The sequence below is a fragment of the Equus caballus genome, chromosome 22, assembly GCF_041296265.1.
Source record: "Equus caballus isolate H_3958 breed thoroughbred chromosome 22, TB-T2T, whole genome shotgun sequence".
NCBI lineage: Eukaryota > Metazoa > Chordata > Mammalia > Perissodactyla > Equidae > Equus > Equus caballus.
Genome location: NC_091705.1, coordinates 28,553,448 through 28,578,243, shown reverse-complemented (window position 1 = coordinate 28,578,243; position 24,796 = coordinate 28,553,448). Strand labels below are relative to the sequence as shown.

General features: G+C 41.3%; 1 protein-coding gene across 32 annotated transcripts in view; it reads left to right on the top strand.

Annotated features, from left to right (window-relative positions):
- The window catches only part of MROH8 (maestro heat like repeat family member 8), a 51,964-nt gene that overhangs the window by 18,838 nt on the left and 8,330 nt on the right, over positions 1–24,796 (top strand). For 9 of the 32 annotated variants that reach the window (XR_002802888.2, XR_011430999.1, XR_011430997.1 and 6 more), the window contains exons 7-19: positions 1,118–1,213; positions 2,405–2,509; positions 6,603–6,738; positions 8,258–8,376; positions 9,487–9,639; positions 11,540–11,700; positions 14,841–14,976; positions 18,502–18,692; positions 20,654–20,791; positions 21,071–21,185; positions 21,520–21,660; positions 22,793–22,957; positions 23,669–23,824. Coding sequence is in view for 15 of the 32 variants with exons in the window: in XM_023626524.2 (XP_023482292.1) it covers positions 1,118–1,213; positions 2,405–2,509; positions 6,603–6,738; positions 8,258–8,376; positions 9,487–9,639; positions 11,540–11,700; positions 14,841–14,976; positions 18,502–18,692; positions 20,654–20,791; positions 21,071–21,185; positions 21,520–21,660; positions 22,793–22,957; positions 23,669–23,824 (1,812 nt within the window). In the remaining 17 variants the exon portion in view is untranslated. Of the gene's footprint in view, positions 1–1,117; positions 1,214–2,404; positions 2,510–6,602; positions 6,739–8,257; positions 8,377–9,486; positions 9,640–11,539; positions 11,701–14,840; positions 14,977–18,501; positions 18,693–20,653; positions 20,792–21,070; positions 21,186–21,519; positions 21,661–22,792; positions 22,958–23,249; positions 23,417–23,668; positions 23,825–24,796 lie in introns of all 32 variants that reach the window. The other 23 variants (XR_011431001.1, XR_011431000.1, XR_011431004.1 and 20 more) reach the window with 9 other exon arrangements.

The following is a 24,796-nucleotide window of genomic DNA, read 5'->3' as shown; positions in this document are numbered from 1 at the left end:
TCTCTGCTCCCCCTGAAAGCAGGAAATAAATCCCCCATGTGAAGAGTACTCTTCCCGTACCAGGAGATAGAGACATCCTCATCACCAGAGCCAGAGAATTCAGGGCTGAGAAGACTGCATAAATAAACCTTGTTACTTTTACTAATTTCCTACCTCAAGTCTAAACTCTGTTTAAATTCCTCACTAATTACATACACCAAACCTAAGTTTCTTTGTCCTCTCAGTTCCTCACAAATTTATTGTTTTTTTTTGTAAAAAAGATATATAAACTGCCTGCTTTGTTCACTTTCTGAGTGTCATTTTTATGATGATTTCCCATACATGCATATTAAATTGGTTTTTTCCCCTGTTAATGCGATCTTGTGTCACTTTTATTAGTCTAGCCATAAGAAATCAAGAGAGGTAAAGGGGGGAATTTCTTCCTCCCGGACAGAGTATTCATATCCTTAGCAGATATTTAGAATTAGCATGTGCTAAGCATCATGATAGGTGACAGAAATACAGCAGTAAGCACTCATCTGGGGAGCCTGTGTCCTGGTGCAGAGACGCAAACTGCTGATACACAGAATATCAGGTGGTGATAAGAGCTATGAGAAAATAAAAAGGAAAGGGGAGGATAAAATGTTCTGTGATTGGGAGGCTCAGGGCCTTTTCTACATAGGGTGGTCAGGGAAGCCTTCCTGATAAGGTAACAGTTGAAGAGAGAGGGTGTGTCTGTCTCTGGAGGAGCAGCTTTCTGGCAGAGAGAAGAGGAATGCAAAGGCTTTGATTTTCTTCTGCAGCTAGTAAACCAGTTGGTAAAGCAATTGCCAAAGGGAACTTTGCTCCCCTTTGTTTCAAGATGTCAGAAAGAGCCACAAGTCAAACTTGTATCTTAATGACCCTAAATAATTCCCCAAATGTAGTTAGAATCAGTTAACTGTTCCCCATGATGCTGAGGAGTCCGTTTAATATGAATATATATTGTTTCACCTCAGGTCACAAACAGCCTACAAATACTTTTACGCTGGTTCTGCACATTTAAGGAAGGTCTCCAGATAACGAGGAAAGCCTTAAAAGTGTACCGTGCTTGGGGAACTTCGTATAGGGGAGCATCACTGATCCTGTGCTCTTTCAGTGTCTCTACAGGCAGACGTTTCAGGCATTCTCTGAGATGCTCCAGAGTTTGGTGGTTAAAGACCCACATTTGGAAAATCTTGATACCATTTTTAAGGTAAACGGAAGATCAGGAGAGAATGGGAAACTATTCCTATTAACTGGTGAAAATGGAAGAAGAAAATGTGGATTAAGTTTTAAGAGAGAGCTTAATAGTTAAGAGGATCAGCTATCAGTTTTGAGTCAGACTTGGGTTCAAATTCTGACTCATTGCAATTCGTTGGTTATAAATTCGGGAAGGACTTTAATCTCTCAGTCTTTTTTCTTCACCTTTAAACTGAGATAATAATTACTATGAGTATGAATAAATGGCCTTCAATAAAGGGTTTAAATGGTTGCTATAATTTTTCCTTAAGTTATTATCAGTTACTACCATAGAAGGGTTTCAGTGACCAGAGAACAGAGTCAGGTTCATGAATGAGTAAATAGGCATCTGCCTACCAGGCAAGATTCAAAGTCATTAGTGACCACTTGCCACCACCTGTACGGGTTCTAGTGCATGCCATTCCATCATTAGGGATTTATTCATCGAGTGCATTTACTGCAGTTCAAGCAGGTTGCTCTCTTACTGCTTTTAAGATGAAGATATCCCAGAAAGGAAGAACCCCTTAAACTGTTCTTAATCATTTGAGTGTAAGTACAGATGGACATTTATCTTTGCCACAACTGACCTTAATGCTATTTCTCATTCCTCTTCTTCTTGTACATCAACACCCCAGGCAGGTTGGGTTTCTCTCTCCTATCCAGTTGTGCCTTATACTTTCCTGCCTTGGCAGCTTAATTCCAGCCGTTTCTTCCACCTGGAAGGCCACCTTCTTTATGCAGCTCCTACTCCTGGATATTATGCTCTCCGTGACTCCTTCCCTGACTGTTGCAGGCAGATGCAATTTCTCCATCCTCACAGTTCTTTAGTAGCACATGATTAATTTTCTTTCTTTCAGGTTTCAGAAGGCTAAAAATATACAGAAGAATAGTATAAATAATTGAAGGAAGTGGAATGAAGGGAAAACAAAACTAGAAAATAAGCCCCTGTAGAAGCCAGACCGCTGGCCCTCTGGGTCTTGGTGCCTTGTTTGTCATCCCCTCACCTTCAGTTCCAACCCAAACTGGCGTGTATCCTTTAGGGAAGTATTTTGAGACACAGTAGTGACATGTGGCACTTCTCTCTCCATATTTTCTTCCAAACAGAAGAAAGATGTTATCCCAAATCTTCCTGATAACCCGTTTAGGCTCCCTTTATTTTTCGCAGCACATGGACCCCTGGTTACAGTCAGCCAAAGACCCTGAGCGAGAACGGGCCGCAGCCAGCATGGCTCAAGTTCTGAAGTGCTCATCCAGACACCTCAGCTTGAAGGTAAGCAGCCTTCAGCTGCAGAGGAAGAAGGATCCAAAGCCATCTTATTACTGCCTGTTTCCCCTCCTGTTTCTGACTCCCCAAGCTGGTGACTCCTTGGTGCTCATGTAATATGGTAGCACTTAGCATTTTCCACCTGTCTGCCCTCTCCTGAAATTGGAGCAGCTTGAGGCCAGGTACTGCGTGTGTTGAGCTTGCACCCCCACTGCTTAGCACCAGAGCTGGAACACAACAATACAGTAAATGTTTTTGAGTGAATGAGTAAATAAATGTAACCTGAAAGTATCTGAGGGCTCACAGTGGCCGAGTCTCTGTGCAGTGTTGTATTTGAAGGAACAAAGTTCAGCAGGCAAATGTTAAGTGAATTTAAATATCTCCCAGCATCTCAGAGAGAACAGTTCGATGGTACCCCTTTTTAAATCCTCTCATTTCTCTGTTTCACTCTCTCAGTTCTCAGTTGTTCTGAATCCTATCCCATAACTCCTAAAAAGAATTCCCCAAAACTAAGATCCTCCTTCCAGGTCTATTCTTTTTTTTCATCTGTGAATCTCTCTTTCTTCTTTCCCAAGTAGATCTTGTAGGCACTGGAGCGCCTCCTGTTCTCCATCCATCATTTCTCTGGTCTGCGTAATAAGGCCTGGGAGTTGGAAGAGAAGTTGCCGGTTAGGAATGCTAGGACCTATGCCAAAATTTTCCTTAGAGAATTTGTCCTTGGTAAAAATATTCTAACAGTCATGCTTAAAGGGACAGCATCCACTAACTTTCTTATTTCTCATGATGAAAATATATCCAGAGGCTGGCCCAGTGGTGTAGTGGTTAAGTTCCTGCACTCTGCTTTGGTGGCCCAGGGTTCACAGGTTCAGATCCTGGGTTCGGACCTAGCACTGCTCGTCAAGCCACACTATGGCAACATCCTACATAAAATAGAGGAAGATTGGCACAGATGTTAGCTCAGGGCCAATCTTCTTCACAAAGAAAAAAAAGAAGAAAAGAAAATACATCCAAACTTTCCACCTCATTATTGAACTAAATTCAGTCCCTCAAGCTATGCTACTTCCTTTTTTCTCTCTTTAGTCAAGGAAAGCAAGTAACTTCTGGCCATACCAGACTACCTTATTATTCTGTCATCACTGACTACCCTACTGTTGTTATTCTAATAACAATAATGTATTGTTCTTCCTTCTGCATTCCTTAACCTCTAATTTTGGCTGCAGATTAAACAAGAAAAGAGTTTCAAATGACTCTCTCCTATATAATCTCTCTCTAGGCCCTGGATATCTTCCTTAGCATTTTCTTCCTAGGGAGAATTGCTAATGTAGGGGTGCTGTACCTAGGTGCCTTTGAGGTATGTGAACATCCGGAAAAGCGTATGCAGAATTTTGTGTGGTGCAGTCTTCTGGATTTTTCTGAGAAGGTCCATAGCTTTTCTTAAGTCAACTTTATTAAATTATAATTTATATATAATGAAATCCTACCAATTTAAGTGTACAATTTTGAAAACTGCATATTCCCTGGGTCCCTAACTTTTTTCCTAGTCTCAAATAAAAGATAGAGATTTAGAAAAGAGATTGTTAAAGAACCACTTTGTCATCAGACTAGGAACATAATTCTCCAGTGGCCTTTTTTGTCTTAATAAAGTTGGGGGTCTTTTTGTATTATGAATATAAATATGTTTATTATAGAAAAATTTTTAAATATTTTTAAAAAGTAGAAGGAAGAAAAATTATCTTGTTGCTGTCATCCAGAGATAGCTACCATTAACCTTTTTTTATTCCTTCTGAGTACTTTTTTGTGCATGAGTGTGTTGGGATGGGGGCTTCCCCTTCAGTTCCTTCCAATGTGTTCTCTATATATAGCCAGAGTTATCTTCTTAAAACCTGTGCCACTCTTTTGATCCAGCTGTTCTTGAATACAAGGTCTTGTATGATCTAGCTCCTGCCTGCCTCTCTACACCCCCTGATTTACTCCCCTACACTGGCCTCCTTTACATTCCTTATCATGTAAAGCTCTTCCTGCCTCATGGCCTTTGCACTTACTGCTTCCTCTGCTGGGAATGACCTTCCCCAACTCTTCACATAGCTAACCTGTCGTCATTCTTTAGTGCTCAGTTCAAATGTTTCCACCTCAAAAAGGCCTTTGCTTACAAATAGATCTACCCTTGCTCTCTATCTCATCACTCTCTTTCCTTCCTAGGGCTTCTTAGGTTCAGAGGTTATCTTGTTTGATTGTTTGTTTATTGACTTACTGCCTATTTCCCTCTAATAGAATGCAAACTTCATCAGTGATTGTGTTTATCTTGTTCACCGCATAATCCCCAGTGCCTACCACAGAATATACCACATAGTAGATACTTAATTAAATATTTATTGAATAAATGTAAGTCAGCTTATGTCCCCTCTCTGCTCAAAACCCTCCAATGGCTAACCCTCCAATGCCTTCCCATGTCACACAGAATAAAATCCAAAATTCTTATAATATTCTGTAAGTTGTTATGCCATCTGGCCCCATCCTCATCTATCTCCTATTTTTTTTTGCTCTTTTTTACTTTGCTCCAGCCAACCTACCCTACTTATTCCTCAGAAACACCACACATACTCCCTTCTCTTTGCACTTGCTGTTCTCTCTGCCTGGAGTGCTTTTCTCCCAGATATCTATATGGCTTAATCTCTCATTTCAACATCAACAGGAAAGTGACGTCTTTCCTGACCATTCTAAAATAGCAGTTCCTATCCTTTTCTCCTGCATTTTTCTTCATCATAGCATGTATCACCATTTGAGACATAGTAAATTTTACTTTAACGTTTGTTATTTTATGTTCCTCCAACTACAATATCACCTCCATGAACAGGGATGTTATCTTTTGTTCACTGCTTATATCCCCAGTGCCAACCATAGTGCCTTGCCCATAAGTACCATAGGCATAACCAGTTCCCGGATCATCATTGACACTCAGTGTTTGTTGATTGAATGTATGAATGAAGGTTATATCAGTGAATGAAAGATGTTAGACAGCTTTGTGTATATGTTACTATGTTTACTGTAAATAAGTTGTAGAGGCTGTTGTTCATCTCTCTCTCTCTCTATATATATATATTTGTGTGTGTGTGTGTGAGGAAGATTGGCCCTGAGCTAACATCTGTGCCAGTATTCCTCTATTTTTTGTATGTGGGATGCTGCCACAGCATGGCTTGATGAGCAATGTGCAAGTCCATGCCCAGGATCTGAACCTGTGAACCCTGGGCCACTAATGTGGAGCCTGTGAATTCAACCACTACGCCACCGGGTGGGCCCCTCAGTATATTTTTATGAAGAGCCATAGAAGAAATTTCTTTTTGCCTCAATCCTAGGAAGAGTTGTGCTTCTTATCTTATGGGCAATGTGAATCATATTGTATATAAGATTGTGTGTACCTCTGCGTTAGCCCTAAGGAAGTTCAGAGCCTAGCTCCGTGGCCTACCCCAAACGAATGATGAGTGTGCGTTCTGCATGCTAACCAAATTCTTAACTTCATTCATCTTTTCTACCTTCATTTTTTAATTTGTCCCACTTTCTTCACTATATCTCTTCTTCTGATGTGATTTTTGCCAGCTACCTTACTATTTTTCTTTAGTCAGTCAAGATATCAATAAATAAAATTTTTAAATAGAATTAAATGGTACACCTCAACTTTGCATCCAGCTTTTTCACTTAGCAGACTAGCATATTTTCCTACCTTATCACAAATTCCTAGGATACTTTATCCCTAATGGCTATATTCACAGAGTGGCTATACCATAGTTCTCCTTGTTATTGCGCAATTATTTCCAATATGTGGTCTTTTAAAACAGTGCTAGAATGAACATCTTTATATACAAAGCTTTTGCTTTTTTCAGATTGCTTACTTAGGTCAGAACTTGCCCTATTTAATATCATGTGCTGGATATGTTGTATCTATACACGTTAAATGTTAACCTTAAAGAGATCCAAGGGCTGATTGGGACCCTTGCACTTCTCTGGAGTAGAGGGGGAAATGGAGTTACTTCTCAACGACCTAAATCTAAGGCATCAAATGCCCCTGTATTCTAATGGCATCTGTCTTTTTCTTCCTAACTAGCTTCCACTGCGATTCCAAAGACTTGGACACCTAGTGGCTCTGATGGCACTACTGTGTGGGGACCCACTGACAGAGGTGGCCGAGGAGGCTGCCGAGGGCACACACTACTTGCTGCATATCACGCTGAAGCTGAAGTGTAAGGCACTGCTGAAGGCAGCGAGGCCCTGAATAAATCCTCTAGCATAACACAAGCACAGTCCTCCATGTGTCCTCACTCCCCACATTCTAGAAAGACTTTTTACAGTAGCTCATAAGGGGAAGGGCACATAGTCAAAGGCAGAGAAGAAGCAGCACTGACTTGATAGAGTCCTAACAGTGGGTCTGCCCCGTCAGAGGCAGCCATCTGCTTGGCCATCGAATTGGAGTAGCTAAACATGTGGACGGACTGGAGTGATTAGTTTGGTCAGAAGTGGAAGAAGTTCCTGCCATCATTCGGGCCTTCATTTATTTATTTATCCCATAAATGTTTACTGAATACTTACTTGGGATCTAACAGTAACCAGCATATAGTCTAGTGGGGGAGTCAGACAATCAAAGAATCAACAAATAACTCTGTTGTTACAAACTAAGATAACTGCTATGAAGGGAAATTACAGGGGCCATGAATGAGAATCAAATCTAGTTGTGGGGTTCAGAAAATGCCTCTCTGAAGATAACCTGAAAAATAAAGAACATTAGTCAGGTGAAGAGGTGAGAAAAGCATATGAGGCAGAAGGCACAGCATAAGCAAGGACCCTTGGGAGATAAGAGCTTTCGGAGTTTGAAGAATAGAAAGAGGACCATTTGGTCAAAGAATGAATCATCAAACCCCCAGTTAGCAGAGACTTCAGAAACATCTAAGCCAGCATGCCCCCGGTGTTTGAGTCTGAGTCCACTCTATCCCCACCAGCTAGTCGCCCGGCCTGGGCTTGCTCATCCTAAGGATAAGGAAGCTGTGTGCTTCCCAAAGCAGCCGTCTCATCTCTGGGCAGCTCTGAGTGTGAGCAGTGTCTACCAAGACATAGAGCCGTGGAGATGCAAGTGCTTACTTGCTCAGCATAGATTTCTGAGGCACTTGTTCTCAGGATGCACTGGTGAACAAGACACACAGGGTCCTTTCCCCAAGAGTTTATTGTCCAGTTGGAGAGATAATATGCTCAACCAAGGGCCCAGACACATGGGCCCCATACATAAATTTCCAGCGACCATGAGTCACAACAAAACGTGAAAAAACCAAGGCACTGTGAGGGCATGTTGGCAGGTTCAATCATCAGCAAAACTAAACACATAAAAAGTTCTGATACACAGAATTATCAGACAGTACAGAATCGTACAATTTTTTGTGGGGACCTAAGCGTCATAGGGAGACCCCTCAAAAGTCCTCACCAGTGCGGGAATGGTTTAGCTCACCTTGGTTGTACTTCCAAATCACTCAAAAGCTCTGCTCTTTCAAAAAGCTCTTTTCTTTTTCTTTCAGCCCTTTTTATGGGTTGCTCTACAACAGAGGGGAAACAAATCAGCCTTCAGATTGACACGCACTCCTTCCCCCAGGCATTTTTATTCAAGTTTGAAAAAGACAAGAAGAGTGAGATCTTCAACCTAGAGATCAACCAGACTTGCAAAATCAAGATGAAAGATATAAGCCGGAAAGTATTAATATTTCATTTTTTTCTCAGATATCACTCATGACAAGAAAAATCACCAAAGCTTGAAAAGAGCCATGAAAAAATGTCGAGAACTCCTAGAACTCTATAGTATTAAATGGTTCTACAGTTGTCCCTTCAAAATTGCCCAGGTAATCAGAATGGCTGAAGTTATAAAGGCAGACCATATGAAATGTTGCAGAGGATGGGAAGCAACCAGAAGTCTCATGCATTTGCTTGTGGGAATGTGAAATGGTAAAACCACTTTAGGAAAAGTTTTGATAATTTCTTATAAAACTAAAGATACAAAATTGCCTGAGAAGGTGCTCTCTAAACATTCCCTGATTTGGTGATGAGGCACCATGGTCTTGAGACTTCTACACTTTGCCCTATTAGTTTAGTGGTTTAGGTCAACCCATCAGTGGGGCCAATATCTCTGTTTGGATATCTCTTCAGACAAACGGCTTCCATTGATGGCTCTCCTAACCCTAGCCAGGCTCTTGCAAATGTAAATCCTTGTCACAAAAAGGAGCTGCAAGAAAATGTAGTTGATCTGATAAGCCATACCCTTTTTAATTAATATATTTATCATTATTCAACACATATTTAAGCACCTACTGGGCACCAGGCACTATGTTAGAAGCTATAGAATAAAAGAAAACCTGCAGATCTTACTCATGTAGAGTCAAAGGTATCAGGTAATTTAAAATTCTCTGTGCATCAGTTTCCTCATCTGCACAATGAGGATCTGTAAAAATTGGGATAACTCAATTGTTGTAAGGGTTAAATAAGACATTGTGTGGAAAACGCCTTGCTCAGTGCCTGTCACATAGTAAGTGCCCAGTCATTATACCTGCTATAATCATGTGAAGGACTTTATACACTGTCAAGTACAATGAGAAGCAGAATCACACTTCTTTTAATATATTGTCTCCAGACAAGGTCTTTTAGCTATGCCTGGGACCCTGTCAGCTCTGTAGCTTTAGAGACTTTCCTTTAGTCCTACTCCTTTAAAAGTGTGACTCTTTCTGAAGATCTCGGTAATAAAACTTCTTTCTGAAAGTCAGCGGTAAAAGGCCATGCACAGACCCTAGCAGTAGACAGTTGGGTTGCTTCCAGTTTTTCACTCTTGTAAACAAGACTGAAGTGAACAGCCTTGTACATCTTTGTACACTTCTCTGATTGTTAACATAGAATCTACTTCAGGACTCTTTCTATGGTATCATATATCTTGGAAGTTCATTTTCCCTAAATCATTTCAGGTCTTTGAAGTTTTTCTCGATTCAGATGAGCTCTACCAGTTTGTAATGACCACATTGGATGGCTTGAAAAATGTGAAACATCCCTGCACCCAGCAGTCAGCGGGAGAATTGCTGATAACATTGGTGAAAAATGCAGAGTCCCGATTTGAGAAGGTAAAAAAGCTCAGTGGCCATTTTCTAGGTTTGAAATACTGGCACGACCTCTCCCCTGCTGCAGCTGCTGAGGTCTCTTCTGCTTTTCCTGTTCAGCTGAGAACTGCTGCCAGGGACCACGGTCAAAGCCTTAGTCCATTGGTCAGTGTCTAACATTCATCCATTCAACAAGCCTGTAATAAACAACCACTATGGATGCAACTAGGGAGGGAGATTTTTAGAAATCCAAGTTATGGTCTATATTTCCCAGAGATATAAAGATATAATTAACACATATGAGAATGTTAACTTCAATTTAGATCTTCATCTAGGTTAATTAAAGGTGTCAAATTTTAAAAAGTCAAGCTATCAGTGATCCTAGAAGGAAGCTGACTTGTAAGCTTAAAATCAAGAGAATTTATTTAAATCTGTCTAAAATTGTTACATCAAGAAATCACAATATGATTAGATCATCTAGAAATATGGAAGGACATACTGGAAGAGAGAAAGGGATAAAGGTAGTTGTCTCTGGAAAGCGGACCTGGGGAATGGGCAGGAGAGAGCCTTGAAGTACCACTGGACTTTTTAAATTGTGTGCATGTTGCACTTTGATAAAAGTAAAAAGTAATTTTTAAATGATGAAAACCCAGTTTTTAACCTATTAAAATAGCAAAAATGCAAAAAAAGCAGTATGATGAGAGCATTGTGAGATTGGCGCTTGTATCGGTTGGGTGCTTTCAGCTGTGAAATAACCAGACCATGAGAAGATAGAGAGTTTATGGTCCCATACACCAAGAAGGCTGGAAGTGGAGTAGATTTTCTAAGATTGGTTCAGGGACTCAACAGTGTTATCAAAGAGCCAAGGGCTTTTCCATCTTTCCACTTTGCCTGTTTGTTTAAGTCATAAGATGGTCACTGCGGCGTCAGACTTTATGAGCGGATAAGACAAGACTATCCAGCGAAGAGAGATGTTGCCTTCCTTTTGTCCCTTTAATCAGAGAGGAAAATCTTTCCCAAAAGCCCCCAGTAGATTTTCCCTCATGTTTCATCAGCCAGAGTCGCATCCCTTGCTCATCCTTAAACCAATTTCTGGCAGCTGGTGATAATGACAGCCATTTTATGTGAGGTCATTGAGGAGTGACTCTCTGAGAAGCTGACATTTCCACAAAGACCTGAAGCCATGAATCTATGAGTGGGAAGAGTAGTCCAAGCAGAGAAAGACCAAAGCCCGGCGGCTTCTGTTTCCTTTACCCTGAGCGAGATAGGCATCACTGGGAGGAAGGCGGTGACTCCTCTGGTACTCTTACAGTCAGAGTGGAAAAAAACCCAGCTTCCTTGCAACACTTTTATTAGTTCATCTTATTATCAAATCAATACATAATCATTAAGGAAAAATTAGAAAAAATATATAAGCAAAAAAAAATTCCATCACTCAAAGACACATTATTAACATCTTTGTACATATGTTCTTCCAAATCCTTTTATATGCATATGCATACATACAGATATGTTTTAAGTAGTTTTGATAATAAACTTTTTAACAATAATAGGGGCTGGCCCCGTGGCCAAGTGGTTAAGTTTGCATGCTCCATTTCGGCGGCCCAGGGTTTCGCCGGTTCGGATCCTGAGCACGGACATGGCACCGCCCATCAGGCCATGTTGCCACATGCCACAACTATAAGGACCCACAACTAAAATATACAACTATGTACTGGGGGATTTGGGGAGAAAAAGCAAAAAGGAAAAAAAAAAAGAAGATTGGAAACAATTGTTAACTCAGGTGCCAATCTTTAAAAAAATAATAATAAAAACATTGTTTTAAAAGTCACCCCCAGGACCTCTTAGAAATAGCCACAATATTCTCAGTAATTATCACTGTCACACAGGATTAAGGTCTTAGTGATTTCTTTTCCTTCTTCAGGTGCCAGAAATTATGGATGTTATCTGTGCCAGGCTATCCATAATCAGCCAGCCTACAGTCCGCCACCAAATCATAAATACTGTGAGTTTGTTTATCTCCAGGCCCAAGTACACAGATGTAGTGATCAACCACCTTCTGTGTCATCCAGTACCATATGACAGGTAACAGAATCTGGTCCAGCCTCTGGATTAAATTGGGGTGTGTGACACAGCTGTCAGTATTGTGGAACATGGCTCCCCTCAGAAAACTAATGATATTCTTGTAGAGGAGATAAGATATAGACAGATACCTACAATATAAATAAAAATATAATGCATGAACATAATGAAACAATCCAAAAAATCCAGAAGGAAGAACATTTTACAAGACAGTTGGACTGAACTCTTCAAAAATGTTAGTGTCGTGAAAGAAAAAATGGTGCTGGGGGCACTGTTTTAGATAAAAAAACACTAAAGAGACATAACCAAATGCAATATGTGACTTTGATTGGATCCTGGATGAAAACCATAAAAGAAAATTGTGAGAAAATTTAAATATAGACTCTATACTAGATTATCAAATTATTTTCTTAGATGTAAAAGATAATGTGGTTATACAGAAGAATGCCCTTATTTTTAGGAGATAGATACTGAAGTTATTTAGGGGTGATGTCTGCATGCAATTGAGAAAGATTTAGCCAAAAAGTAATATGTACATAAAAAATATATGCATAAAGTATAAATATATGCATAAATAAGAATGGAATCAGAGAGAGGAACAAACAAGATGCCTTTTTTTAGATTAGTGGTTTTCAGAGGGAGGCAGTCTGGAAGGCCCAGGAGACGCCTTGTGGGGAAGGCAGTGCATCATGAGGAGAGGGCTCCAGGCGCCCACTCCACTTTAACCAGAGCAGCGCCTCTTTTTATCTGCTTTATATATTGTGATTGTGGGTAATTATTGTATTTGAAGAAAAGATTTCTCAGCTTTAAACTGTTTGAAACCACTTTCAGTGAATAGTTCTCACATAATGGCTTGCTGTAATGCTGATGTTTTCTGTAAGCTGAGTTAGACATTCTACCACTAAATCAAAAGGAGAACTTGTACCCATCCATGGAGAAATATGAGTTAATTTAGATTAAAAAAAATCTTCTTACTTTTCTATATTTCACTAATACGTTGTTTTCAAATCTTTCGTACTTGCTTCAAGTTATCTACAATAGATTCTTGTACAAAATATCTGATTTAGTACAAAATATTAAATGTATCTAGTTATTTTAAGAGTAATTTCAGCATTATTTTATGGTGTGTGTTTGTTCTAGCTCTTGGAGGACTTGAGAACCACTGCTTTAGATCGTATGAGAACTGTAGAATCTGTTAGAAATGGAAATGACTTAGTCAGGAAACTTCATTCTGATTATATTTTTGGTCATTTGCCTGAAGTCCGTTAGTTGATCTACATACAGATTGGGGTGATTGTTCTTAGGAGTCTTTTCAAGGCATCTGCTATGTGCACGGTGCTGCTAGGCACTGGAGAAATAATGGACAGGACATGGACCTGGCCTCAAGCAGCAAAGTCTGGTAGCAGACACAGACAAATAACAAAGGATCCCAAAGCAAAATAACAGAGTTCTGTGGAAGTCCCTAGGAGGGGACTTGACCTAATTAGATGAAGGATTGGGGAAGAGTTTCTGAAAGAAGGGCTGCCTCAAGCTGAGTTTTCAGTGGAAATTAGCCAGGTAGATAGTGGGATGGTGGAGTGGAAAAGGCCTTCCAGACAGAAGGAACAGCGAAAATGAATGCAAGGAAGGTATGAAACAGATCGATGAGTCCCAAAGTGATGGTGAGCAAACAAAAACCATGTCACAGCTACAGAATCACTGTCACTGGAGGTGAAACCTGTTCCATATTTTTAACAAACTCTCCAGATGACTTTTTTCACACTAAAATTTGTGAACCATTGGCTAATAGGCCAATGTGTGTGTTTTCCTAATTTAGATGAATTCTCAGCACACTTAACAAACGTACAGCAGACCTAAGGCATTTTTGAAACACTTCTTTCACAATAAATAACTTCTCAATATACTTCATTTACTCCCTCAGGAATTCAGAGAAAAAAAGAAGGTTAAGTAAGTATAGGATTTCTTAGTTTCATCCCAGAAACGAATGTTCATATTCCACAATCTCTTTCCCCAGCCATGAGCCTTTTCAGCATCCCACATTGCTTTTCTGGCCTTCCCTTTAGGAATCCTTTAGGATCTTCTTGCTTTGTTTTATTTACATATTAGATCATGAGAATAGGGAGTATAATATTGGAATAGTTTTAAGCCTCTCCGTTTTTAGAGTGATTCTGATGGAGAGAGTTGGAAGACCACACTTTAAAAAACACTGACTCTAGCACACAAAGATACCTAGGTAGATTCTGAAAATAAAAGAATGGATTAAAAGCATGAGTAATTCCCAGTCTTCCCCCAGTAATTTTCCTCCACAATGTTTATATAACTCTCAGGCCTTACCTTTGAGTCAATGGTAGAAGAGATGTTATTACAAACTGTCTTTCTTTGAGGAGACAAAGGGTCTCTTCTGAGAAGGATCAAAGCCTTGTTTCAGGGCTTGGCCTTAGCCAAAATTTGAGGACCATAGACTGCATTGAATAAGTATGTCTTTGAATGCTTTCTGTGAGCCTGGCATTGTGCTAGGTCCTGAAGGATTCATAGAAGAAAAGCCAGACATAATCCCTGCCTTCAAGAGGGAACAGATATAGACAAACATACAGAGAACTGACAATAGTACATTTAAGATCGAGGCAACATCTCAAAGGAGGCATTCTTAAAGTGTTGGGGAAACTCTCAAGAGCAACATGGTGAAGAAGCAGCAAGGCTTCACAGAAGAGATGACACTGGAGCTGGACCTTGAAGGATTTTGATGGGCAGAGCAGAGTTATGGAAAGGGCTTCCCAACTTAAGGAAATAACATAAGCAAAGGTATAGGGTTTTCAAAGGCCATTGTTTGTTTGGTAAAGGTGAATAGTCTGGGTAGCTCCAGCACAGAGTATGTGCTAGGGGAGTTGTGAGAGTGAAAAGGTAGGTTAGGACAGTTCATGAGTGCTCTTGAAGTCCATGCTGTGGCAATGGGAACTTGAGTCTATCAAACCGTGGGAGTTACTGTTAGGAAATCAGATAGTAAGTCTTTTGATACCCTGAAGAACTGAGCAGATAGGAAAACCTCTTATAGATTGGATTCCAAACAGATTCCAGGGAGGTTGTGGTCATGGTAAGCCTATGATAAGCCATTGTCTTGAATCCTGTTACTCTGGGATCTCTAGGCATCTGGCTGAGTTGTGGAGAACTCTGGAGGTGGAGCTGCCCAGCACAACCTGGATTCTGTGGAGGCTCTTGAGGAAGCTGCAGAAGTGCCACAATGTGCCCACGCAGGAGAAGATGGCCTATGTGGCTGTTGCTGTAAGCCGTTGAGCCCCTCCAACGTCAGCCCACCATGCTCCCCTCCTAGGACGACTGCCCAACGCCCCATCTGGAGAGTATTCCTTTGGTTCCTCTGGAAGTTTGCTTCTGTCATGCATTTATAAATCTACAGTGTCTCTACCAAGGGATTGACTGGAGGGAGCTGGAGAGAGTGAAAGAATCAGTATGGTTTCCTATGTTGCAACATGCCTTCCCTCATCCTTTAAAAATAGTTAAGAGTAGGGCTGGCCCGGGGGCGCCGCAGTTAAGTTCGCACGTTCAGATCCCGGGTGCGGACATGGCACCGCTTGGCAAAAGCCATGCTGTGGTAGGTGTCCCACATATAAAAGTGGAGGAAGATGGGCATGGCTGTTAGCACAGGGCCAGTCTTCCTCAGCAAAAAGAGGAGGATTGGCAGCAGTTAGCTCAGGGCTAATCTTCCTCAAAAAAGAAAAAAAGTTGAGTAATACATCATCATAGTAATGCTAATAGTTCATCACAGTTAAGAGTAATACAAACTCATGAAAAAGAATTTCAAATAATATAGAAAAGTATAAAATAGAAAGCAGGGCTCCTCTTTGAGCAGAGATAGGTAAACTTTTCCTGTAAAGGTCCACATGGTAAATATTTTAGGTTTTGCAGGCAACATAGAGTCTCCATCACATATTCTTTGGATTTTTTTTTAATACAATCCTTTAAAAATCTAAAAAGCATACTTAGCTCATGGTTATATCATCTCCATAAAAATGAACTTTCTAGAAGTGCTTATGCATATAGAAACTTTTTTTGTATGTATTTGGTAAACTTTTTTCCCCCATATGTTTTTTTAAATAGACTTTATTTCTTAGAGGAGTTTTAGGTTCACAGCAAAATTGAGCAGAAAGTACAGAGAGTTCCTATATACTCCCTCCCTGCTAGACACACAGCCTGCCCCACTATCAATATATACATTTTTACTTTATTTTCTTCCCTACCAGTTTACGGTTCAGCTTTCTCTGGCGTAAGTTATTACCATACATGTGTTTTAGCTTCCAAAATCATTTTGACATCTCTAATGTATTATTGTCTCCTCTCCTATTCTGTCTGTTCTTGTGGGTTTATACCTTTTTAAAAATCCCTATAGTGTCATTTTAGTGCAGTTTTAGGGAGTTAGGGCAGATAAAAGTATATACTTAATCAGGTCAGTCTATAAATTGTATATGTATATTAATAGGATCATACTATATATTCTGTTTGATGATTTGCTGTTTTTCATTTAACAAAATATGAACTAGGGGCCGGCCCAGTGGTGCAGCGGTTAAGTGCACACGTTGTGCTTCTTGGTGACCCAGGGTTCGCCAGTTCAGATCCCGGGTGCAGACATGGCACTGCTTGGCAAGCCATGCTGTGGCAGGCGTCCCACATATAAAGCAGAGGAAGATGGGCATGGATGTTAGCTCAGGGCCAGTCTTCCTCAGCAAAAGGAGGAGGATTGACAGCAGATGTTAGCTCAGGGCTAATCTTCCTCAAAAAAAAAATGAGCTATATTTCATATCAATATATAGTGCTCTCTGTTATCTTTTTCATGCCTGCATAGTAATTTATTTATTTTTAATTACCTTTTTAAAAATAGGTAATACTTGGGGCCAGCCCCGTGGCCTTGTGGTTAAGCTCAGCACATTCTGCTTCAGCAGCCCAGGTTCACTTCCCGGGCTGGACCTATACCACTCATCAACCATTCTGTGGCAGTGACCCACATACAAAATAGAGGCAGATGTTAGCTCAGGGCAAATCTTCCTCAAGCAAAAAGAGGAAGATTGGCAACAGATGTTAGCTTAGGGTGAATCTTCCTCAGCAAAAAAAAATAGGTAAGGGGCCAACTCCATGGCTGAGTGGTTAAGTTCACTCATTCTGCTTCTGTGGCCCAGAGTTTTGCTGGTTCAGATCCTGGGCACAGACCTAGCACCACTCATCAAGCCATGCTGCGATGACATCCCACATGCCACGACTAGAAGCACCCACAACTGAAAATATACAACTATGTACTGGGGGACTTTGGGGAGAAGAAGAAAAAATAAAATCTTAGAAAAAAATAGGTAATACATGGTACAGAACCATTTATTTCACTATCACGTTTCATATTAGTGAACATTTTGACAGTTTTCAAACTTCTGCCATTAAAACAGTGCTGTAGCAAACTTAATCATGCATACATAAATTTTGTTATACATACCCAATTATTTTCTTAGAATAAAGTCCATTGAAGGGAAGTTTCTAGGTCAAGGGGTGGACTTATTTAAACTTTTGATAATGTTCCCAGATGGTCCTCTAGAATGTTGCCCTTCTCCCAGTTGTGTGTGAGAATGCCTGTTTACCCACACCCTCACCACACTGAGCCTTACCAGTCTTTTCATTGTTGCCTAGCTGATAGGTGAAAAAGGAACATGTTTTAATTATTATTTCATTTTGGTGAAGTTGAACATTTGTATATTTTTTTAAAAATTATTTTGTTGAGGTCTTATTGGCTTTTAACATTGTATAAATTTCAATTGTACATTATTATATTTCACTTTCTGTATAGACTGCATCATGCTCACCACTAATCTAGTTTTTATCCATTACCATAAATATGTGGCCCTTTACCCCTTTCACCCTCCCTGTATATGTTTTTTTTTTCTCTAAAGATTGGCACCTAACAACTCTTGCCAATCTTTTTTTTTTTTTTGCTTTTTCTCCCCAAATCCCCCCAGTACATAGTTGTATGTTTTAGTTGTGGCATGTGGGATGCCACCTCGACATGGCCTGATGAGCAGTGCCATGTCCACGCCCAGGATCCGAACCAGTGAAACCCTGAGCCTCCAAAGTGGAGCGCACGAACTTAACCGCTTGGCCACAGGGCCAGCCCCCTCCCTGTATATGTTTTTTAATTGGCCATTTATAGTTCTTCTTTTGTGACTTGTCTGCTCATGTCCTATACACCAGTGCTCCTCAATTTTAATATGCACACAAACCACATTCATCTGTGGGTCTAATCGAAATAGAGATTCTGGTGCAAAATGTCTGGGGTGAGGGTTTGGAATTCTCCATTTTTAACCAGCTCCCAGGTGATGCCAGTGCTGCTCCTGTGTGGCCCACGCATTGAGTAGCAAGCCTTTATGTTTTTTTCTGTACTGATATGTAAGAGCATTTTATATATTAAGAATATCACATTGATGCAAATACTTTTCCGGGTTATTTGTCATCTAACTTTGTTTATGATAAATTTTGCCCTGGCTTTATATTTGTATGTGGTCAAATATGTTAATAGTTTCCTTTATAGTTTCCTTCTGGATTTCAGGACTCCCCTCACTCTTTGGTAACTTTTAATGACCACTTCACTCCTATTCCTTTTCCCCTCACTTTCGTGTTCCTGCACGACTGCCACTACTGTTCTGCGTATGGGATAGTAGAACCAGAAAGCATATTCTGGCACAAGCAGACATCAAGTAAAAGTAAGGATTAGGGCTAGCAGGTGTTCAGCTCTGCTGTGTGCCTTTTCTACCACAGGCAACAGATGCCCTTTATGAGGTGTTTGTGGGAAACAGGCTCCGAGCAGCTACGTTCCGACTCTTTCCTCAGCTTCTCATGACACTGCTCATCCAGATTCACCACAGCATCGACCTCACCATGTCTGATGTCGCCATCCCAAGTGGCCTGTACACAGGACAGGAAATGTCTTCCGAGGTCACTCCTCTGTGGTACTGCCCCTTGTGATTTCATTGACCTTAACTAAGCACTGGGCACTGTGGTAGACATGAGGATAGCCAAGATGTGGTCCCAACTGTGGGAGAGTTTACAGTCTGCCACTCCCAGGAGACAAGTTGAAATGCCTGTGAGTTACTGTGGGCTTTCGTTGGTTGTCTTTTTTTTGATTGGTGCCAAGGTAAATGTGGCTGTCTGGGTCCAGATGCCCTGTAAAATAATGTGCGATATCGTGCCAGCCCCTTCTTTTTTTTTTCTTTTTTTTTAAAGATTTTATTTTTCCTTTTTCTCCCCAAAGCCCCCCGGTACATAGTTGTGTATTTTTTTAGTTGTGGGTCCTTCTAGTTGTGGCATGTGGGATGCTGCCTCAGCGTGGCTTGATGAGCGGGGCCGTGTCTGCGCCCAGGATTCGAACCAGCGAAACCCTAGGCTGCCAAAGCAGAGCACAGGAACTTAACCAGTCGGCCACGGGGCTGGCCCCTGCCAGCCCTTTCTTGATAAGTCAAGTAGAGACAGAGACAAGTAAAACAGCCTTAAACCCACCTCCGAAACCGTACTGATCCACACTTGAACAATAGCTCATCTCCGTTTTATTGCATGGAGAGGTATTTTTAGTTCCCCATTAGGGTCTCAGTAGAAATCCCTTAGTGTCGCTATGGCACATGGATTTCTTTCAGAGGAAGTGCTATGATGTGGAATATTTAAGAACACCTAAGAGTCAGGAGAACTGAGTCCTAATTCCCATTCATTTAACCAGCTGTGTACCGTGGGCAAATTTTTCTGTTGCTCTGTGCCTTACTTTCCTCGTCTGTAAATGAGATCAGGCCAGGTGTTCTCCAAGGACCCCTCCAGCTTTAAGACTGTCTAATGTGGGCTAGCCCCGGTAGCCTAGTGGTTAAGTTCAGTGCGCTCTACTTCAGCAGCCCGGGTTCAGTTCCTGGGCACGGACCTCCACCACTTGTCTGTCAGTGGCCATGCTGTCATGGCAGCTCTCATACAAAAAGAGGAAGATTGGCAACAGATGTTAGCTCAGAGTGAATCTTCCTCAGCAAAAAAAAAAAAAAGAGGAAGACTGGCAATAGATGTTAGCTCAGGGCAAATCTTCCTCAGCAAAAAAAAAAAAAAAAAAAAAAATTCTCTTATGTCCAGGATACTATTCAATAACTAGCGTTTTTGGGGTTTTTTTAAAAGATTTTATTTTTCCTTTTTCTCTCCAAAGCCCCCTGGTACATAGTTGTATATTTTTAGTTGTAAGTCCCTCCAGCTGTGGCATGTGGGACACTGCCCCAGCATGGCCTGATGAGCGGTGCCATGTCCATGCCCAGGATCCAAACCGGCGAAACCCTGGGCTGCCAAAGTGGAGCATGTGAACTTAACCACTCGGCCACGGGGCCGGCCCCTCAATAACTAGTTTTAAAAAGCAATGGGGGTAAACTTTATGGAGTGTAAATTGTATTTAAATAAAGCTTTAAAAAAGCAGTGGGGGAGCCGGCCCGGTGATGTAGTGGTTACGTTCACACACTCTGCTTCAGTGGCCCTGGGTTCATGAGTTCAGATCCTGGGTGTGGGCCTACACACCACTCAGCAAGCTATGCTATGGTGGCGTCCCACATACAAAATAGAGGAAGATTGGCAACAGATGTTAGCTCAGGGCCAATCTTCCTCACTGAAAAAAAAAAAAGCAGTAGGTATCTGTTTAGCATCCCACATCATTTGTTTTATCATAGATTTCTTTCCAAACTCCCAGGGAAACAAAATCTAGTTATTAGAGCATTAAGAGTCTTTTTTTTTTTTTTTTTTTTTTTAGCATTAGGACTCTTTTAGGAAATCTAGAAAGAAGAGAATTACAGTCCAGCAGCTATCAGTGCATGGCCCTCCTCAGGGAGAGCAGGGCGATTGTGTGCTGTACATTGGAGGGTCCTGTTCTATTCACTTGTACTGTTTTTGTTTGATTTAGCTTCGCCATACAGGCTACAAAGACTCTTCTCCTCAGAACATGGTGCTGGCAGGAATTCCACATCATGGAAAAGAATAAAGGATGGGCCCTCCTGGAAGGAAAAGAGTGCCATCTTCAGGGAGTCTCTCTCCTTGCCAAGTAAGACTTCCTTGCCATGCATATCTTCCCTAAATCAGCATTGTTTTAAGGTATTTTTTTCCCTTTTAGTTATCACAGCAACTAAGTTCGGATAATCTTCTCATCACAGGGTGGGCAAAGACCCGTAATGCTAGGGAGATTTCAGAGGTCCTGACCCTGCCATGCCCTCCTGTGTACCTGAATCTGGTCAAAAACTTCAGAGGGCCCCCAGCCCTGGGAACGATGCTCTCTGGATGGGAGCACCTCTGAGAGTTGTTCTGTCTGTGTTCTGTTTTGCAGTGCATTGCTGGAAAGAAATCACCTCCTTGCACATAAGGTCATGTACTTGTTAGTCCCTCTTCTTAACCGAGGGAACGATAAACATAAACTCACATCTGCAGGCTTTTTTGTGGAGGTAAGACTCATTCTTTAGAAGCTGGATTCGGGAAGCCTATAAAGCAGTAATACCTGCCTCCTAGACCCTATTGGACTAAGTGGCAGGCTGGGATCCATTTCAGATGTGGGACAGAAATAGTTTCAGATTCAAGCCTATTGAAATTCTTCCTTCCACGTGCTCATTATTCAGCGTTCCTTATGTGCCTACAGTGTAAGCACCATCCTGTAATGTATGTGCTGGATAGTAGAGCTTTCAAAAGAGAATCTGTATTTTGGAGTTGGTGAGAAGGTGGTTCCTCTCATGAAAAAGGGCCTAAAAGTAACTTCTTTGGCTGATTTCTGGGTTCTTTCAGCTTCTCCAGAGTCCAGTGGCTAGGAGACTGCCCAGCATATACTCTGTTGCCCGCTTGAGAGACTGGCTACATCATGGAAATAATCTCTTTAAAAATCTTGCCCTGAGGGGACTGCACAATCTTCTCAGACACCAGGAGATGGTAGGAGAGGCCCCCAGACCACTGATTCTTAAGTCACAAATAAAACACACCCCAGAAAGTTATCCAAGAAACTGGTAATGGCTAAGGAGGAAATTGGGTAGCCTGTGAACAGGAGTGGGTAGGAGTACATTCCTTTGTACCATTTGAATTTTATTCCTAGGAAATATGCAAGTACTGACCATTAAACATTTAATGAAATTAAGAGGAATAAAAAGTCCAAGTCACATATATTCATAATATTTGAAACTTGCAGTTTGTGTAGGAGATACCCTCATTATCACCACAACCTGGGCAACATTCAGGTGTCCTTTTATGCTTTGTACCGTGTCGCCCTGTAGGTAAATTGGATAGGCCATTGTACCTGCTTCCAAGATGCTTATCATCTAAGACCAAGATCACTGACATTCATGTTGGAAGCTCATTTCCACAGGCCTACCTAGAAACTAAGCCTAGGTCAGAAGAGAAGATTAACCCCTGAAGCTTCCATTTTATCACTTGAGTTCTATTTCTTTTATGTAAAAAAATATATATACATATATGTAAAACAAAAATGACAAATGTTAACTTATGTCAATTCTGGTTGATTGGATACATGAATATTTGTTGCCTTATTCTATATACTTTTTACATGTATGTTTTAAACTTTAAAACCCTGAGACTGCTTCCTTTTGGAGGTTTCAGAAGAGCAGAATCCCAATTCAGAATGAGAAGGACCCTAAGGGTCCTTAGTCAATTCCTGCTTGAAGTCCTGCAAGGAATCTTTTAGCTTTTGTTTGGATACCTACCATGCTGGGGAACTCAGTGTGACCTGAGGTAGCCATTCCACTTTCTCTCGTGGTTAGGAGAGCAATTCCTTACCTTAAGTCCAAGTCCATGTCACTAGACCATCCCCACCTAGTCCCACTTCTGCCCTGTGAGGCAACTCACAATAGCTTGCTCCTTTCTCTACATATCTGCCCTGCCAGTACTGAGAGAGGGCAGCCATGCCCTCTTTACTTCTCTGTTCTTGACTAGCCAGCATCACCAAAAATTCCACAAGCACCAGGTACTGAGTAAAGGTGGGGAGCCCTACTTTGGTACCAAACGAAGTGCTATCAGGGGAGGTGATGGTGCACTCCCTTTGGACACACAGAGTGAAGACATCAAGAGCCTGTTGCCGAGCATCTTAGACCTCTTGTGTGAAACCGACGAGAAGGTTGTTTTGTTGGCCATCCAGATACTCCTGCAACTTGTCGGCATAATGGATTTCACCACCCTGACTGACATGATGAGGACCTTATTCTCCTTATTTGGTGATGTAAGACAAAGAGAGAGGAGAGACTTTCCTAGGGGGAGGGTAATTGGCATAACAGCAAATAGAAGTTGGGGTACTAATAAATACACTATTTTATGTAGTACTTTTTATGTTCAGAGCACTTTCACATCTCCTCTTTTAAGACCCTTCTAGGTAACCCATGATGTTGGTAGGGCTGGTCTTAGTATTTTTCAGATTAAAAAAACTGAGACATAGAGACTTGCCAAGGTACCCCCCTGCTTCGTGGGATGGGGAAGGAGTTTGTATAAGAAAAGACATTGTCTTTCCTTTCAAGGAACAATCAGGACTGGGTCAAGATGGTGGACTATACATATGCCCCCATCCCAAATCCCAAAGGTTATTCAAAAAGGAAAACATGGAGCACAAAGAACCACATCCGTGGAAGAGTCAAATATGCCAAGGCGGGGATTTTGAATTTCAGCAAAACAGCTTGTGTGAATGGTTAGTACCAGTCAGGAATAAGCTGTGACGACTACAGGTGGGATTGCCCATTTCTCATTTGTAGAGTGAAAGAACAAGTAGTGCAAAAGCAGCAAGTCTTGCTATCTCCACATATGTTTGGTTTCTTGCCCTCAGCTGCCTAAAGCTAAACAGCCTCGTGTTAGGACTGGTGTTTCAACTGACTTGGAGCTCTTATAAGTTAAGTACGAACACTTTCAGTGAGTTGCTTCCCTTTGGATACTCCCTTCACAGGTGAGGCCTGATGTTCACCGCTTCTCCATGACCCTCTTTGGAGCCTCCGTAAAGTCTGTGAAATACACAGATAAGAAGGGTGTAGAGAACCAAGTCCTGGACAGCTTGGTCCCACTACTTTTGTATTCTCAGGATGAAAATGATGCAGTAGCTGAGGTAATCCCTACTGTCAATTTCTTTCAGCCCTGAATAACTTCAAATCCAGAGCCAAATCTGTAAATAAGTATTCATATCTTTGAGGGCAGAGACTTTGTGGTATCCTCTTTATTTCCCATTTCCTCCGGCACAGGCTACCTTTCAATTATTTTGGCCAAATGAATTGTGCAAAAAATCTTACTCCTTATTTCTGTATAGCTAATTATGGCCCTTTGTTGGTAAGAATGATGTATTATACCTTGTTGTAGCCACACCTCAATATTCAGCCTAGCATAGAGCCCTAACAGTGCCCAATTCAATAAACTCTTTTTGTTGATGATAATGATAATATTTTATTATCTGTATTCTTTCACTCAAGAACTGCCTCATGGCCTTGAGACAAATGGACTTGTGTTGAGGCTAAGTAAGAAATAGTAGCGTCTCTGACAATCTGGAGAAGACTTTACCTCTCCTTAATCTTCCAGGGGTTTCTGCCATAAGAGTTGTGGGTGGGATGTCATCATCTTTAGTGCTGTCCCTCAGACTGTCCTTTAGATTGTCCCACACCTCAGAAGCCTGTCCATTCCAGTGTGCTAACTATGACCACCAGTTACAGCAAAACAGAGAGATAGGTTTAGGCTGGAAAAATATTTGCTGGAGCTCTCACCTACCCACGCTCCCTCTTACAGAAATGGAAGAAGGTTCAGAAACAGGATTTAAGATTATGGTGGGCCTTGGCACCTTGTTATGGGGGAAGTTTTATGGCCTTATAGCCATAAATATGAAATATTTCAGACTCCAATCAAGTATAGAGCAGAGCTTCCCAACCGAGTGATGGGAAAGTATGCCCTGTAGGGGTTACAGATATACGGAGGTATTGATACCCAACCATCCCCTGCCCCGCCAGCCTTTGGCAATCAGGCAAGGTGTAGAGCAGCCAAGGCTCTGGGCTTATTTTCCTTCAAACCTTGAGCAACCTCTATCCACCTCTTT